Source organism: Musa acuminata, chromosome BXJ2-8, assembly GCF_036884655.1.
Source record: "Musa acuminata AAA Group cultivar baxijiao chromosome BXJ2-8, Cavendish_Baxijiao_AAA, whole genome shotgun sequence".
NCBI lineage: Eukaryota > Viridiplantae > Streptophyta > Magnoliopsida > Zingiberales > Musaceae > Musa > Musa acuminata.
The window spans coordinates 54,264,096-54,282,763 of record NC_088345.1 but is presented as its reverse complement, the minus strand read 5'-3'; the positions used below and the strand labels follow the sequence as shown (position 1 = coordinate 54,282,763).

General features: G+C 38.3%; 2 protein-coding genes across 4 annotated transcripts; one reads left to right on the top strand and one right to left on the bottom strand.

Moving 5' to 3' along the window:
- The first annotated feature begins 4,151 nt into the window (after positions 1–4,151).
- On the top strand, positions 4,152–7,746 carry LOC103995532 (receptor-like cytoplasmic kinase 176). Its single transcript, XM_009416135.3, has 6 exons — positions 4,152–4,715; positions 5,449–5,771; positions 6,034–6,169; positions 6,296–6,438; positions 6,533–6,656; positions 7,038–7,746. The coding sequence occupies exons 1-6, from the start codon at positions 4,652–4,654 to the stop codon at positions 7,496–7,498; spliced, it is 1,251 nt and encodes a 416-aa protein (XP_009414410.2). The 5' UTR covers positions 4,152–4,651; the 3' UTR covers positions 7,499–7,746.
- A 512-nt stretch (positions 7,747–8,258) lies between these two features.
- LOC135620346 (serine/arginine-rich SC35-like splicing factor SCL30) lies at positions 8,259–17,241 on the bottom strand. 3 transcript variants are annotated; one of them, XM_065123256.1, is made up of 8 exons: positions 17,083–17,241; positions 13,981–14,139; positions 13,784–13,861; positions 12,767–12,931; positions 12,618–12,658; positions 9,518–9,590; positions 9,218–9,397; positions 8,259–8,688 (listed from the first exon to the last, which is right to left on the bottom strand). In XM_065123256.1, exons 2-8 carry the CDS (start codon positions 14,130–14,132, stop codon positions 8,565–8,567), a joined length of 813 nt encoding a protein of 270 aa, XP_064979328.1. In that variant the 5' UTR covers positions 14,133–14,139; positions 17,083–17,241; the 3' UTR covers positions 8,259–8,564. The 3 variants fall into 3 exon arrangements, with proteins under 3 accessions (XP_064979328.1, XP_064979331.1, XP_064979329.1); XM_065123259.1 differs by having other exon boundaries at positions 9,218–9,394; XM_065123257.1 differs by having other exon boundaries at positions 17,030–17,237.
- Between the last annotated feature and the right edge of the window lie 1,427 nt (positions 17,242–18,668).

Genomic DNA, 18,668 nt, shown 5'->3' with positions numbered 1-18,668 from the left:
CTTTTGTTTTGTTCTTGTGAATCGAATACAACAGCATGTATCATGGTACAACTATGTATGGTTGTCGGCTGATAGCTGGAGATATGCCCAGGTCACGTCTCTCATCTCTCCGATCAAAATGGTCAGTCCCGGGACTAAACAATTTGTGACTTGCCTTCAAACCAAAGGCGATTCTGAACTGTATTGTGTACTGATTAATCTATTTGAGATCAGTTTGTTAAATATAAGGAATAAGATAAACGCTACAGACTTCTGTAGCTGCCATAGAAAGTTACGCTCTGGAAAGATTTTGAGTTAACGAAGACTTAAGAACTTATTATAAGTCAAAACACTAGGAAGATGCTTACAGCAGGACTGTAACTTTGACATCTTAATTATGCACACTGTGCCTTGACGATTAGGATACTTGTTGGAATATTATTTAGCTCACACTTGCGAGTATATGGATATGGTTATAGAGTCAAGTGCGGTTGACTTAAACTTGGATTTGTCCTGGAGATTGGAATTGTGGAAAGATTAGAGAGAACAATAGTTAATATTATATGGAGGGTTTTGAACGGGAGTCTGCTCTCTCTATAATAAGGTTTTTTTTGCATTCGAAAGAAAGGTTGCGTGGAAGAAAGTGTCGTGTGGTGTGGTGTGGTGTGGCGCGAGTGCAGAGCCAGTGGTGAATGCTTAAGAGAAGTGCAATGTAGCTGATTGAGGTCTGTGTTGCGACTCTTTGATCAAAATTTGAACTTCTGGAAGAGAGAGAGAGAGAGAGAGAGAGAGAGAGAGAGAGAGAGGTAAATGGAAATTATTTTCGATGCATCAATATACTTACTTAATTGGAAACAAGTAATTTATTTATATAGTTATCTTTTGAGTGATACGATCCATAATGAACAACTTAAATAGACGACTTCAGCCCATCGTTTAGTCGATCCAAAGCAATGCTTAAACTACTACTGACACATTATAATTAATTAGTTCTAAAACAATGATATCTTACCGCTGATCCCAATTTTCTAATGCCTGGACGCAGGGAGATTCTCTTTGGCAGAGTCCCAAAAGCCAACGCTTAATTTCTAGCCATATCACACTGTATGGTATGAAATTTATAGGGATATTCTAAAACCAAAATACCTCTCCAAGTTTTTCTTTCTTTGATATCCTCTTAATTTATATATGTTTTTTTTACACGTCTATCTATTTATAGATTTCCATTCTCTCCATAATAATCTTTCCTTAAATTAAATTTATTTTTTTTATAAATGTTGATTCGAGCTGCGGGACATGAAGCCTTACGAGTAAGGTGCGTGTCACACGAGCACGCAGCTCACATGCGCCTCCCTCCGTCACCCGCATCAGCCACTGCACTCTGGCGCGCGAGACCTGGAGGAAGCAGAAGCAGCAGCAGCAGCAGCAGCAGCAGCTATTGATTAATGAGTAGATGGGAAGTCAAGGGATGAGGACTGCACCGGTCTCTTCTCCTCCGCGTACCACCTTCCGCACTTGGCATGCATGCATCAGCGTCGACGCCGACAGCTCAAAGTATTTTATATTCTTTTCTCTGGTAGGTCCGAACGCTACTGTATTCACTGTCACGTATCCTTTTTTTACGTTCACTTTGCTGCGAATACCGCCGCCGCAGGCAGCAAATTTAAGTTTCTTGCACTTGGCAACACAAGGAATCACTGATTGGATGTTTAGGTTTCGAGGCGGTTTGCCTCACCGATTAGATGTGGTTGGAATTATTTGGGAAGGGCAGTTCCGGTGGAGACTTCGTCTGGGCGTATACTTCTTCTTGAGTGTCGTTGACCGGGGAGTCTACACACGGTTTAATTCGGTTCCAAAAGCATGAATCCATCCCAATAGCCCATATAGATTGTTTGAGTGATAGGACTCTCGATGTGCGTTTTGTCCGCTTTCGATGTGAGTTTTATCTACTGAACGAGATTCAGATATGGAGGTGCACCTTGACCTTGTCAAGCCGATACTCTTGTGTTGTCCTAGGGTGCTCCTTAGGCACGTTAAAGCTCTATATAATTGGTCAACGTCAAAGAATTTTTTGATCCAACCCCTCTAACACTTTAGTCGCTAGAAAAAGTAGTAAAGATTTAACATAACTCAAGAGAGTTTTTTTGTCCGGTCCCCCTCATCTGGTTTCGACGGTTAACTTTTATACATGATTTATAGATGGAAGGTGGTCGGTTGCTCATTCCTCATTCAGTTTCTCATATCGTTAAGAGTTCATTTATGTCAATAGCTAATGAACATGTCTTCCTACTGATTACATTAGGGAAAGACAACATGGAATGTATCGTTTGCCGGGATAGGGGCATGCCTGAAATGGACAAGGGATGGGGATCAACGTCATATGTCCAAATAGTTGGGCCATGCTGTCAGAAATTGTCAGAAATTACTGCTCCTTGCGATTAAACGTGTGACCCATTTTGAAATCATGGCCAAGGGTGACAGATTGCTAATGAATAGTAGTATGATCGAGGGGAAGTGGAGAGGTTTGATGGTGTGGTAAAGGAAAAGTTAAGAAATTGGGTCTAGTTATTGTGTACTACCGGTCGACTTGTGTGATTTTTCATGTGGCGCAAGATCTTGTGTGTATGTTGATCCCATGTGACGACTTACGACCGATCGAACTAGTAGTGTAACACCTATGTCATTGTTTTCCCTATCATTCGTTCTCTCGGAAGGTGTGTCTCGAGCTTTGACATGGGTTTTGAGGTGTGTCATCTGTCTTTGTTGGATTCGTTGTTACGGGCATCTTTCATCGATAATCTTATAAATTTCTATAAGTTTAAATTAAGGTTCATCCTAATTGATAATCTATTAGATATGCACAAAAACAAAGTAATAATAATTAAAAGAAATTAAGGTTAGAGTAGGAAACCCATAATTTAATTGAGAATGCCAATAATAATAAAATATAAAATTAATTTAGTATAAGTCTTGATCTATTCAGAAAGATAACTTAGAAAAAATATATAATAATTATGAATTTATTGGTTGTAAAGTCCTGACGCACGGTGCACCGAGCTCATGCCCATGTATGTCGTATTGGAGCCCGAGCCCAAGCCCAAGCCCAGGCCCAAGCCCAAGATAAGTAAATCTTATATTTTTTTGACACTAATAGTAGATTTGATAAGATGAAGATCTTTCACCACCGTGAATGTTAGAGCTAGTTATACACCTCCAACGGATATGATACATGTTGTTCTTTAGAGGGGATTAGTTTCATAAATATTTTGTGAGATATTAAAGTCAATCTACATGTTTTCCTCGAAATTTTAATTATTCTTTAAAGTATGAACAAAATTGATCAAGATAATTTTGCTAGCTATATATATATATATATATATATATACATGAATTTCGGAAGCAGTTTTATCAATAAGCACATCTTAATATCTATTAAATAGTTGATAGTTAGAAATCTACTTCCCAAGAGACTTCATTGGTCACCTATCCTCTTTAATATCAAGAGTCTCACAAATGAATGATTTGATATCTTAGAAGAATATACTTAATCGGGTTGATATAATTTGCTCTCTCTCTCTCGCTCCCTCTCTCTGCTTTAATCTAATAAAAGCGATAAATTTGGTGGGACATACTGTCTAATATATTTTGTATATAATAAAAGTCTCATACACGTCAGTTTGAAATCCTTAGACTCCATATTTCTCTCTCTCTCTCTCTCTCTCTCTCTCTCTCTCTCTCTGAAAACAACGTTGTGTCGATCTGAGCTCAGTACGTACGAGCTCGCACTAATTTTATCGTGCTCAAATTGGACGTACGCTTCATCCACGTGTTCAGCTCATCTTACACGCGCTTCCCACGTCATAAATTCAAGTAAATTACTTTTGAAACATAGATAGATAATCATCAAATAATTATGAAATTCAAGTAAAATAATAATAAAAAATGGTTGGCACAAATCACGTCGTCGCGCTTACGGCAGATCACATCCGCTCATTTCACAACATCAAAAATGGGACCCGTCCTCGATAGCAGCCAAGCTCTCTCACGCCCTCTGATCCCCTCCATCTGCATCTGACGGTCGAGACCTTCCCTACTGTCCCATGACTGAACCCTTTATTTATTTTTTGGGTTGCGGGCAGTTCCGCTGCCTTCGATACTCTCACTCCCCTTTTGCACTACTTTTCCTTCTTCTTCTTCTTCGTATATCGACACAGAGATGGAGGAGGTGCAGATATAAAAGATTGGAGTCGTTGGTTAGTAGAAACGAGCACGAACCGGATAAGCTCGCCATCGCCCGCCATTAATGGCCTCACCCTCTCCCCCTCTCCCCCACCGAAGCAAGAGGGATCGCGAGAAGGGAAACCCTACTAACTCCCCATCGATTCGAGCTGCTGCCCTTTCCACATATATTGGAACGTAATCTTCCATTTCATGGTTGAATCCGCTGTCGGTGGCCCTTGTGGGGCGATCTCATCTCCCTTTTTCGGCCTTGGATCGGTCTGAGGACTGCGGGATTTTAACGCGGGAGGGGTTTTGGATCGGTCCGTACGGGAGAGGAGGCATTTTTAGGCCAGATCCGGCGGTTCCCCTCATCTTTCCGGCCGCGGCTTGGCCTTTTGAGATGGATCTCGACCGCTAGTTCCTTGCGGTGCTTTGTGTCGAGGGTTATTCGATGGGGAGCTGCTGGAGTTCGCGGGTTAAGGCGGAGAGCCCGTTCAATAGTGCTTCCGCTTCCGGTAAGATCTCTTAAGTTGTTGCTTTGAATGTTTTGTTGGCGTCCCTCTGAACTCAAATCTTTGCGTTACCCAACTGCTTTGAAATCAATTTAGGCTTACAGATTATATCTTGCCAAGTCATGAGGACTGGTTTTGTAGATTTTAGTTTCATCTTTGTGACTACCAGCGGTTGGCTCTACTGTAGTGAAGCTGGGTTGAACCTTAAGGTGGATGCTGAACTAGATGGAGTTGCAGTCGAATTCAACATTCGCAAGCCATCTCCGGCTCGTCTTGCCATACTAGTGGTAGGATCATTTTGAAGTCCTTGTTTGCATTGGCCAACCCACGGTCTTTCTTGGTTGGTGTTAGGTTTAAACTATCATCTTTTCTTTTATCTTTTTTAATAATTAGGTCTTGGCCAAAATTTGTCCATTCTTTGTTGGATTGTACACCCTATTTATTGTTACCAAACCCGTGGATTCTCCAAGTTCAAAGGCTTCCGGTATGGATTGAAAGATTGTATTTGCCAGTATTTTTCAGCCAACAATTGCTTTAGGTGGATAATGCTATCTCTGAATTTGGTTCTGGACTTCAGTCGGTCATGCTTAAGGTGGATCATACAACCTCTAGATTTGCTTTTTAGTCAATAATTGATTCTCTAGGTTTTAGTTTGACATACGAGAATCGTTGTTATAATGTTTCTTCGGGTACCATATTTCTCCACAGCAACTGACACTGGATTTGATGCAAACAGAGGTGAATTGCAGGAGTGTCAGCAGAGATAGAAATGGATCGAGTGGCTCTAGCAGCCGATCCTCAGCTTCTGTGCCTCTGACCCCTCGGACCGAGGTTGACATCTTGCAGTCTTCCAACTTGAAGAGCTTCAGCTTCAGCGAGCTCAGAGCAGCTACAAGGAACTTCCGCCCGGACAGCGTGGTTGGAGAGGGAGGCTTTGGTTCTGTGTTCAAGGGATGGATCGATGAACGCACCCTTACAGCATCCAAACCTGGTTCTGGAATTGTTGTCGCTGTCAAGAGGCTCAACCAGGAAGGTCTACAGGGTCATAAAGAGTGGCTGGTGAGTTGCTTTAAGCTCCTTCTGGTACATGGGTTTGGGAAAAGTCATCATATCATGCTGCTTTTATGGCTTGCTTTTCTTGTGGTATAATAGTTGCAATCAGCTGGTTTTTTGTCTACCAAAGTCTTTCTCTTCTGAAGCATATGATGAATCTGTTATTTTGCATCTATATCGTGCTGACACGGCCCGACACTCACTTCCTAACATCATAAAGCTAAGGTTTTAGATGTCCTAACTTGCTGCTGCTCCTTAAAATCTGTAGGCAGAAATCAATTACTTGGGTCAGTTGCGCCACCCCAATCTCGTAAAACTGATAGGATACTGCCTGGAAGATGATCATCGGTTGTTGGTCTATGAGTTCATGCCTCGCGGAAGTCTAGAGAATCATCTTTTCAGAAGTATGTTTTCCACCCGTGTCTACTTCAGTTGGATTAACTATGGACAAAAGAACACGTCCAATCTCTATCACGTTGATCATTCGTGCAATGTTCTATGTATGTAATGTTTGATGGCCATGTACGCAGGGGGCTCGTATTTCCAACCACTCTCCTGGAACCTCCGGATGAAGGCTGCACTTGGAGCTGCAAAAGGACTAGCTTATCTTCATAGCGACGAAGCCAAAGTCATATATCGTGATTTTAAGGCTTCAAACATTTTACTTGATACAGTATGTATAGCAGCTATATGCAGTCTGATCTGTCCATGAAAAATCTCTTAGAGGTAACAGCATATTCCAACTGATCTCTTATCTGAATGCACAGAATTACAACGCAAAACTCTCTGATTTTGGCTTGGCAAAAGATGGCCCTACAGGTGATAAGAGCCATGTATCCACTAGGGTAATGGGAACATATGGGTATGCAGCCCCAGAGTACCTCGCGACGGGTAATTTTGCAGCATATTGACTGCTTTATGCATTAGCATCTTGGTTGCTGTTTGTTTCATGTTGTCAGCACGTGATCATGTTGCATCAAATTTTAGTATAAATCTTTCTGGCATATGCAACCTTTGGAATTATTAACTGTTTCAGACAAATTTCACCAAAAGTGAAACACTCCAAATTATAAGATGATACAAATGATCATTTTCCATCAAAATTAATATCATGTTGAAACAAGTGGACATGGACAAAGAGAGTACCCTGAAAAGCTGTGAAGAGCATTGAAATTATTGCTGTTACTTGGTATTCATTCCTTCAAAATATTTCTTTACATTGTGTACATGATGGATTAGTTAATCTTCTACATTGTGATCTTATTACTGCAGGCCATCTGACTGCCAAGAGTGATGTGTATAGCTTTGGCGTCGTTCTTCTCGAAATGCTATCAGGGCGACGTGCCGTCGACAAGAACCGCCCACATGGGGAACACAATCTGGTCGAGTGGGCACGGCCTTATCTCACACACAAGCGCAAGATATTTCGTATAATAGATAATCGACTCGAAGGCCAGTACTCACTCGATGGAGCGCAGAAGGTCGCATCGCTTGCACAGAACTGCCTATCCATGGACGCAAAGTTCAGACCTTCCATGGACCAGATGGTATCCACACTACAACAGCTTCAAGATACAAAGCAAACGGGAACACCACTGTCGGCAGAAGAGAAGGTGAGAGCCCGAAGCGTCGGTAGCGACGACGACACCAGAGTGAGCTTGAAAGATTTTCGAGGAGATGGAAGCTTGAAGGTCACCTATCCAAGACCATCTGCGTCCCCTCTTTATCTATAGCAAGAATTGGTTGTTATTTGATTGATCTCAATATGGCCCTAACAGGTGATGCCATGGAGAACCCTAGTAACGAGAGCTTTGTAATGTCACACTTTATGGTGTGGTAGGTGTAAAGCTTGTTCCTTCTGTGTCTAAATTATTAAGAAGTGGCAAGCTTCATCAAAGCTACAGGTTGAGACATCAACAGTATCAGAATATAACATTTTCTCAGAAGCAGTAAGAACCAGATTCAGGAGGAATTCATCTCATTCACGCTTCTAGTCTGAGTAAAGCCATCCTTCCACTTTTACACATCGATTCTTATATATAGCTGGATATTTTTCACTTCGATATCGCTGAGATAAGCTCACTGCCTATTATCTATCATTCCTCGAGTCTCGTACCATATTTCCACTTCACACCCATAGTGGAGACCCAAAACCTGAACATGCATTTAATTTGGCCAAATTTAATCGACATCTCTTTGAATTTTCTTTTTAAAATGGAATCATGATATATTAGGATGAAAACTATTGTATATCCATCCTCCTTCCTGCTTTCGTTATATGGAATTATAATTTTGGTGCATGATGAAATTATAAAACAATTATACTTTTGGTGCATGATGAAACTATTATAAAACCCTAATTCAAGAGATCAACTAAAGAACATGATGAAAGCAGACAAAGTTACAAACACACAATAAACCATGGTTGTTCAAAAAGTATATAAGCATCACAAGCACAGCTGGAGCAAACAATTGTCCATGTCATGCAACAGATGAAAGAAATCACACGATCCATTTCGTCAACCACAGTAACCCATGAAAAAATATCTTACAATATAACTGGAAAGCACGAAACAAGCAAGCATAATGTCTTTCATTTGTCCAAATTACAGGGATTGAGTTGGCTACAGAAGTCTTTCACATCACTGTCCCCTTCAAAATATTCGAGACAAGAACCACAGAGCAAACTAAGAAAGAGTTTTATCATCTGCTTAACATGCAAGAAACGAGGCGCATCATGATCCTTCAGATCTCTGATTTCAACTTCAGAAATGCAACCAAGAAAACATAAACTACCTCTCATTCACTGTTGCGCCTGGGGCTCAAATCAGCAGATCTCGATCGTGATCCGGGAGGTGAAACCGATGAGCGCCTTGGGGATCTCCAATAAGAACGTGATCCCTCGGCATCATGTGAAGCCTTACTGTACATGCACCAAAATTATAATTCCATATAATGAACGACTGTGTTTATATCTATGCGAACAATAACTGTCTTTTTAATGTTTCTGTATGAACGTGTGCAGTGGACTAATATATCATCATATTGTTAAAGCATCATAAAACTATAGATATCAGAACCTGATGATAATTGCCAAAAGCTTTCGTGGGAACTAAATAATTAATTATGATAAGCTTTAACATAAAAGTTATAATCAATCATCATTATCATAACCACCATTTGAACCCTAACCCATATTTCAATCTATTAGTCACTCAGACGGGCCAATATTTAAAAATAAAAAGACAGCAAAGGTCTGAGAATCACGTGACACATTACAGATCATCACACATACCATGCACCTTACAAGTATCAGAGAACTAATATTTCTTTGGGGACTATGAGAGCATGCACCACATTGCCTAGAGTGTCAAACCATGGAGATTTTTGGAGAAGGTAAACATTTTTAATGATAAATAAAAAAATATGATAAATCATTTAATTTGACTTACGCTTCATAATCATTAACATCATTTCGGTTAGCATCACTATAGCTTGGAGAATATGATTTGCGATTTTCATCCTCATTGCGCTCCTTTGAATGATTCCTGGGGGATCTTTCATGACTAGATTGCCTTTTTTGTGGGGAAGAATAGTCATTGCGGGATTTTGCTGCAGGGGAGTAGGATCTGCTAAATATGCAAAAAGATGAATATTATGAAATGATTCATAAAGAGTAAATGAACTGGATCCTTCCCACAAATTTCAACTGATAGGAGTAGTATATATACAGAAAAAACACCAAAGCTTACCGTGAGTGATGACGGGCCCTTGAAGAACAACGGGGAGAGCGTGAGCGTGATCTGGATCGAGAACGTGAGCGTCCTGTTACATTAAACACATGAAATATGAAGCATCAGCACATTTATGTTGTTTGACAAGAAATTTATGTTTTGCTGCTGTGAATGAAATTTGTATCTGAATTGTGATAAACCAATTTTCTAAAATGTGTCTACATTTAAGATGTCAATCCTTAAGGCATAAGAAGAAGATGCCAATCCTTAAGGCATACCAAAGAAATAAACCTCCAAAATGCACAATCAACAGTACATACTACATTTAGTTAACCTCAGAATGTTAAACTACTTCTCGAGACTTCTTCTCGATTAGTCCTCTAGAAAGGTTCAGCTGTAAACAGATAAACAAGACACAAGACACTAAAAATGAATAGAGTCCAACATTCAAAAAATTCAAGGCCCTTAGAAACCATAAAGATGTGGGAGAACTAATCTAGATTGGAACCCCTAAAATCGGGTGTAAACCCCTGGCTCTGCTTCAGAAAAATAGGATACGGACAGAAAAAGAAGACAGGAGTCTACTTGTTTGGCCATTGAAACCAACAATAAGCTGCAGTAACAATAAATGTAATTAAGGTACTGACCATGTGAGCCATCAAATGAATGTTCAAGTTTTTGAATGCAAGGTTTAACATTTCACCCAAACCGTATGTACTGAGCAGTACATACCAGTCCAAGCTTGAACTGGAACACAAACAGCCCAATTTCGCATTGTCCACACATAGTACAGAGCTTACCACCATGTAAGCCGGGCCAAAACCAGGTGGTAAACTCACCAAGGGGATCACATGAGTCAAACCCTTTGACTGCATAAAGAGGGCTAAATAGGCCTCTTTTCCTCGCTTTACTCTCTCCTTCATTCTTTCTCCTTCCTCAAATTCTCCCAGATCTCTCTAAAATTAACTCAAAACAAATTTTTCGAGAAGTCTGAATTTGAGAATCCGGCCAGTTCCCTTTTACAAAACTAGGTAAATTTGAACCTAATTGTTAGCTTAATTACCTTAATTTAGTTGCAAGATCAAGATTGATGTTATTTCTTCCTTGTGTATCCCATTTACACCTAATTTCAAGTTTGATCCACATAGATCAAGCCTCAAATCTTGCTTACCTAAGCTAAATCTGTATGGATTGTCTTGATCCTTTTGATTTTAGGCTAGATCCACATAAAATTAGACTCATGGATCTAGCACAGGATCTTGTGGATATAGGCTTGATGCTTGTGGAGAAAGGTTAGATCCACATGGATCTAAAGATGGTTTTCACAGATCTAGGTTAGGTCCACATGAATCGCTTTGTAGATTTCCCAAGAAATCTCCCACGCCCATCTCGATTCATTTAAGAGAAAAACAAGGAAGAGCAACGACGGGTCAAAATATGGATCTATATGAGGATTATCGTCCAGTGTTAAGAAGTCTTCAGGCGCTGATCCCGGCATCATCGCAGCACACAGCAGGATCAGACATCTAGCCACTACAGCAAGGGAAAGGGTCAAGCTTCACAATCAGTTGATCCATTGGACACGATCGACAAAAACAAGTCCAATCAGGTCATTATACACCTCCCTCACAGTCCTACCTCATGAGGTCCACAGATATAGTAGTGACGTGAATAGCAATGTGTCCATCGATGATGACAGCTAAGGGCCAGGGGAACCAATCTCATTTTCTCATTATTCAAATAGGCAGATTGTGAATCGAGGAAAAATATTTTAATCAAACCACCCAAGATGCAGATCACAGAGCATGACAATGGACATGGTTTGTTTATGGCCATAAAGATGAAAGGGAAAGGGTGTTGATTTGTACGAGGTTATGAGACAGCCTACGTGTTATCGAGTCAAACAACAGTTCCTCGTATTCCCAGCCTTCTTACTACCTCGTATCTTATGGCCAATAGATGTACAATGATGGTCATTTTTCTGAGTCAAATATGTCTTAGAGCATGCAACAGTAGTATTAGTCACAGCTCTATTGCACTACATCCTATGGAATCATACTTGACCAATATGCCTCATACCACATGGGTCATTCATGAAGAGCCAACGATTGCTATCACGTTGCTGCATCAATGGCACACTATTTGTCAATCTAAGGTGTCATGGAAACAATCCCATTCATGAATCCTCTTGACATACTATGTCGACCTATAGTGTAGTCACGGCAAGGACCTCAATCCACCCCCATGGACTCACGACAATCATTTTGATGGTAGGAATTCGTACATGATCTTATTAAACATCAATTTATCATGATTAATTTCTTAGAAGATAGAACATGACTATATGCACAATGTATTATTTAGAAGATACAGCCTGTAATTCTTTCATGACATGTTTTGATGTTATATTTGTCGTATTCTAGATTGAAACCACTTCAATTTTATGAATCTTGTATGTATTTATCAGGAACAGTCAAAGGGAATCCTAGTAGCGTTTTTTATGTTTATAGTTGGTCGAAACTGACATTACATCATGTTGTAGTGTGTTGGTATGCCAACACAGACTGGAGAAGTACTAGTCGGGCCATGGATTGGCATGGACCAATACCAGAAACATAGAACTTCGTTAAGCTCGGAACTATTAATGCTATGTACGCAATTATAATATGTGAGAAGCACAAAAAATAAAATTCTAAAAGAATTTGATATTTAGATCAAGTTGTTTTTTTATCTTTACAAAGCATAAAATATATCATGACCTATACTTAGTATCTTCAAATCATTTCTAGATAAAGAAAACCAACACTGAGACACCAAAAGAAGTTTAGTGCCTAACCAGTAAGGAAATACAAAAGCAGAAAGCAAGAGGTAATTAGCATTTGAAGAGAGCTTCTTAACTTAAATAAATCGGACGACATAAAAAATATCTTATTCTTAATTAAACAAGACAATATTCCCAACACAAAAGTTGATTACTAGCATAGCACAGAACCTACAAGTAGATGACAATGCATAATCAATAAACAGATTTAGATGTGCGATTGCATGTGACAAATATCACTTCAAAAAGGCAGGTGTAAAAGAAATTTACAGAGCAAATATCGCAACATGGGAATACCATGATAAGAAGATCGCCGACGATCATAACCAGAAGGTCCTCTGGTAAAAAGTGGAGAATTGAAAGTAAGACATTTTATGACATGCTAGATGATGATGAACATTAAAAAAATAAAAAATACAATGAAAATATAAAGGTGCTTGTACTACCTAGTTCTAGTTCTTTTACGCATTTCTTCAGGTCTTTTTCTTGACTCAGCAGCAACAACCACAGTTATCTCCCTACCTCCAAAAAGTTGTCTATTCATGTGATATTGAGCCTCTGAAGCATCACAAGGGTCAACAAACTCCACAAATGCAAAACCACGGGGATCTCTGCATCATAGGAATCAAATATCACAAAAACAAATGCAAAATCAGCAACTGTCCAAGGCAGTAAGAAAAGGTCGAAAGACCACTGTGCTTGCTAGGTTTACCGTCATGGAGAAACCACTTAACATGTCTTCTAAAGTTCTTGAAGGAGCACAGTCAATGACAAATAACACTCCATCAAAAAGGCACTCATGTGTCACAAAAAGCAATTAGCAATCCAGGCTCTAATGTCTTCACATATCTTCTACAATCACTCCATAGTTTGCATGCAAGTCATTCTTCACTTGAAAGTAAAAATATGAAGCACTTTAGATCAACAATGCTCCCGTTAGCTTCTCAAGAAACCCACTTCAAAAGGTCAACATTCTATCTTCGCTTGACCAAACTAAATTCGACGTGGAACTAGATTTTCTCTTCAAACAGGAACTTCTTCATTTGAACAAGACTCTAGTGTCCTCAACAAAATGAACAGATTATGCAATGACAAAGAATGTTCTTGATCAAATGTAGGGCTTGTATTTACTTCAAATCAATACACCCCTGGGAATCATTTAAACAATTAACTCATATTGAGACCAAAATAGTCAGACAGAGGTACATGATGATGAAAAGAGACAGCACATTCTTCATAAATAGGATCTCAAATTTTCAGTAATAAATGCTTTAAGTGCACAACAAAAAACTAACCAACTAATAGGAATAAGCATTCAACCAATGAAAGCTCAACAAAATTCAAAGATCATATATTAATGAGGTCATCTAACCCATAGTCCACATCAAGGTCAAATGTAAGCAAGCTAACATGACAACATGGGAACACAATTACACTAGCTGCAATAGTGTAAAATGCCTCACCCGGTATAGTAGTCTTTTGGTATATAAACATCACGTACAGGACCAAATCTTTCAAATGGAACTCGGAGATCCTCAGGTCTGCAGGCCAATAAAATAATAAAATAATCAGAACATACATCCACACATCTCCATCAAGAAATGGACAAGCTAAACAAAAATGAAATTGACAAAGCCTGAACCTGAAGAGAAACCATTACCGACAATTCATGGGAATATTTCGAACCAAAAGACTCCCACTACCCCGTTCTTTCCCACCATATCCACCATAACCCCTCCTGGGTGGACTTCGTCCTCTACCACCATAGCCCCTCCTAGGAGGACTGTAGTAAGGTGAACTGTACCTCCTCATAAAAAACCTGAAATAATAGAGAGGCAAAACTTATCATTCTGTATTTAAAGTCAATGATGATGACCAGAAATCAAGAGCCAAACAGAATCATTCTGTATTCAAAGTCAATAATGATGACTAGAAATCAAGAACTTAACAGAATCAGACAATGTAAAAGTAGCAAAATGGAACTATAAACAAATTGTCGAGTAAAAATAAGATTGATATGTTCATGATTTCTAACTAGTATTGGCATTTGTCATGGAATCCATACTTCATTCTTCAAAACACATGTTTTATTCTTCTAATACAAATAACCTAGGTTCATCATGGACATTAAGCATACAAAGCAAATATTACAGCAAAGAATTGTCACAACATACGCTTCCAATCAGACTACAAGCCAACATGACAAACTAACATTAATAGAAATGAAACAGAGCACTCAAACCATATTGATTTATGTGTCATTTCAGCAGTTCATATGAGCAATCAGTTAATTTAATAAAAACAAAATTCAATCCATTAGGTATTTGTTTGCTAGCACGTGGTGTTGATGGTGCTTTGATTTAGTCATCAGTGATCTATAACAGCTAAAAATATGAGATACCTAGTTAGAGTACCCAAATTTGTCTAACAGAACCTGGAAATTAATTACAATTCCCACAGAAGATTAAGGTGTCATTTTGAGGAATCCAAATCATTTTGAGGAATCCAAGCATTAGCTTTAAAATTATTTATACACCCTTACTCTCAATCATCATGTTACAAGAGAAACTGGAGTACCTATTCTTTCGTACACTCTTAAAAGAACAAAATAACTCCAAAACATGTTGTAGATTTGGTATTCATTCATAGTCATCTCCACCTTCTTTTTATGAGAACCCCATAATACTCAGAGGGAAAGACTAAGATGTAAAATATTGTTGAAGATAAATTCGATTCATTTGAGATGTTGAAGAGCTTGAAGTTGTAAATTTATCTTCAGATGAACCAGAGATGGATAAAATTATTTTTACCGATGATGTTGATAAATCACCAATGGAGATGATAATGATGTAAAAAACAAATATAATGATTGTTAAATATTATTTGATATACCCAATCTTTATTTTGGATACTTACATTTAGATTATTTTAATTATTTCAACAAATATGATGATATTTATTTACTCACATTGTTGAGTCCATAAAATTTAGATAACTCTGGCGCCAAAGGGTTTAGCCACAAAAACCATATAGGTTGGCCAGCCAACGAAGGAGATAAACCAAACATCAACAGAACTAAAAGCTATTGCACCTGCACCTATGAGCTCATCCAAAAATCGCACACACAACCAAAGACTACCCCATGTTTTGAGAGAGCTCTCGATCAAATCTCTTACTGATCAACCCAAGTTTAGGAGAGATCAGCTAAGAATCTGAAGTTGTCAAGGACAACAATTCCCACAAATTTCACCAAAGAAGAACAATGTTAGCCCTAAGACAATTTTGGGAAGGCTAAGAACAGTTTTCTACAACTACCTCTGCATGTCATTTAAATAGCTAACATACAAGATCCACAGATTAGACATATTACAATCTGCCTACAACCATTCAACCTAGCTATAGCGGCTGTCACCACTTTGCTGGCAACAGATGAGATCGAATGCCTGAAGGTGATACATTAATCCAACACTGAGAAGAGTCAAAGGCAATGAAGAGCTGCTGTGTTGTTGTCTCGGCTAGTCAAAAAAGTAAGGTCCGTTGTACAATACTCGCATCAATGTGGGGTCTAAGTCGCACAATATACGCAACCTTACTCCTGCAAGTAAAAGGGTCGTTTCAATGACAAACCCTAGTCACCTATATTGCAAAGGAGAAACCTTCTTATGATACCAATCTATAGTTTCCTCAGCTGACAGAAAGAAATTCGGAGAACGGAAAACAAACGTGAAGGACTATTCGCAAGTTCCATTTCGTGTCGATTTAAGATCGCAATGTGTTCATGAGTATATTCACATGGGTATTGAGATTGCAGTGCAAGAACATGGCTTGGGCTTCTAACAATGTGTGTTGATCACGTGCAATAAAAACCCAAGCTGCTTTTGGCATAGACATATAGATTAATCAAAGTGCATGCGACAGAGGAGATATTAGTGCATGTAACTGAATTTTCACTTCAGTAATTTCTCGTACATGTTACAACATCTAATTGAGGTCAGACACAGTCCTCCATTAAGAAATGATTTTAGTCAAGGCTGCTTTTGACGAATTTTGAGGTGATCTTCAAACACTGTATAATTGTATATTGCCAAATTTAATTTTTGATAGCTTCTTCCTCCATATAGGTTCATCTTCGTTTAATTTGCTTCACCAAAAAGATGAACATTGGATCACATTCCACTTTTAAGAAATTCGAAGAGACTACCAAACAGATTCGGACATCCACCAAGCGTTTTATTCTTAACTAAAGCTAATGACATTCCACTGAGAGAAGATGCTATACTTAAATAACCATGAAAATGCCAAAGATCAGCCCAAGTCAGGTTCCCTAAAGACATTCATATGCGTACACCGATTAACAGCCAAAAGGAACGATCTGAAAGCTTTAGAAATTACTTTCGACGCAAAACTGCAATATATGACCCATATAATAAGGTCCCAGCCTTTTCCTCTCAACTGCAAATGCCGTCACTATTTTCAACTTGGGGAAGCCTAGCTATCAACGAATCTCAGAAAAATCAAACTTGGGCGAAAATAAAAATCTGCATTCCCTAGATTAGCATAAAAAGGGCACAACACCTACGCGCGCACACATTAACACCAACAGGCCTGTCGAGATAATCGTTTCCAAGAAATAATATCAAAAGGAGAACCCTAAAACACACATAATCGTAGAAGGGAAGAAATCACAACAAAATTCCGCAAGAACTAACCATAAAAAAGGAGAAAAGACGGAATAGCTCTGATTCAACCGTGGAAGCCGAACCTGAAGAACGAAGAGCTGATCGAATCGACGGGAGACCCAAAGAGGGGCAGAAATCTCTCGGATCCGAGGGAGGGCAAAACGTCGGTCGGCGTACGGGGGAATTTCCGCCTTCTATCCCTCGATCTCGGCAAACCCTAAAGATAAGACCGCGCTCGTGTTTTCCCAATCGGGTCCGGATTAACTTCGCGAGCCAACTTGCCACGTGTCGTAAAGAATCGGAAACGGACGAAACGAACTCATTAGTAACGATTGTGGACTGATTTCTATTATTATATATGGAACCGATGGCTAAAATATTAGGGTAATATAAATGTTCTAATTTTTTTTTAAATATTTTTTCTCATATGATACTCACTCTTATGTTTTCATATTTTCTAAATATTTCTAAGTTTTTTTATTTGATTAAATTGATTGTAAAATTTTTGAATGGCGTTATACGTTTATTCGCATTATGATTTAGGATCAATTACTTGATTCTCCATATCATTATTTTATGGATTCAATAAACTGATTCATTCCAAAGGTTTTGAATGATTTCGGACGTTAAGATTTTTTTGGTATATCTTATTTATAAAATCTATTTTTAAATTATATATATATATATATATATATATATATATATATATAATGAGAAACGTTTTGTTATTTATGTTTATATATTATAAAAATAATAATTATAGAGAACTGAAATGAAACATTAGTTGGTTATAGTATATTTGAAGGGACGTGTAATGAAACCAAAATACTATGAAATGAAAACACATCATAACCAAGCGTTCATTAGTTTGAATTTTATCAACCATGATTATTAATGTTATTGTGGATTTATATACCTTATAAAATGACTTGTATAAGAGCTTATGTGTTTTTGGATAATGATATATTTCAGAAAAAATGAAGACAAAAGTTATTATTTTCTCACATAACCTTAAATTTAGGTCTATATATTTGTTTTCGTTTATCATGGAAGAATAATTTCATTAAAAGAGGAAGAAGCTTCATTCTATTGTTCTTTAGATTATGAGGCGAAGCAGTAAACAAAGAGCTACTTGAAAGGTTAAGTCAAGTACTTAGTCAAATGAAATGCACTTAATCTACTACTAAACTTGATGAGATGAAGTAGCAAACAATAAAAGGAACCACTTGAAATGTTAAGGCACATTCAAGATTAGTCTTCACATGGTCAAATAAAATACACTTAATTTTGTTTGAGTTTAAATCCTATTACAGCTAAAATATTATTAATTTAATGATGATGTTATCAAACCCATTTATAAAAATATTAAGATAACGAATAATTTAACCAATAAAAATTTTAATAAATCATTCTAATATGCTCAACTCAAATCAAATCATTCTAAAAAAAAAAAGGATTTAAGTGCTGAGTTGGTTAAGGCCACCCCAATTTGACCTGCGCTTTTCTTTCTACTGATGGCAGTTTTGATCTTGTGCGTAATATTCATTCGTACATTCTGCTCGTGCGTGCTGCACTATTCTCCGACCACACTCGTCAAGGCACCGTCAATAGTCACGACTATGTCTTACGTGATGAGGTGGCTAAAGCTAACCCACTTTCTCAATCCGAT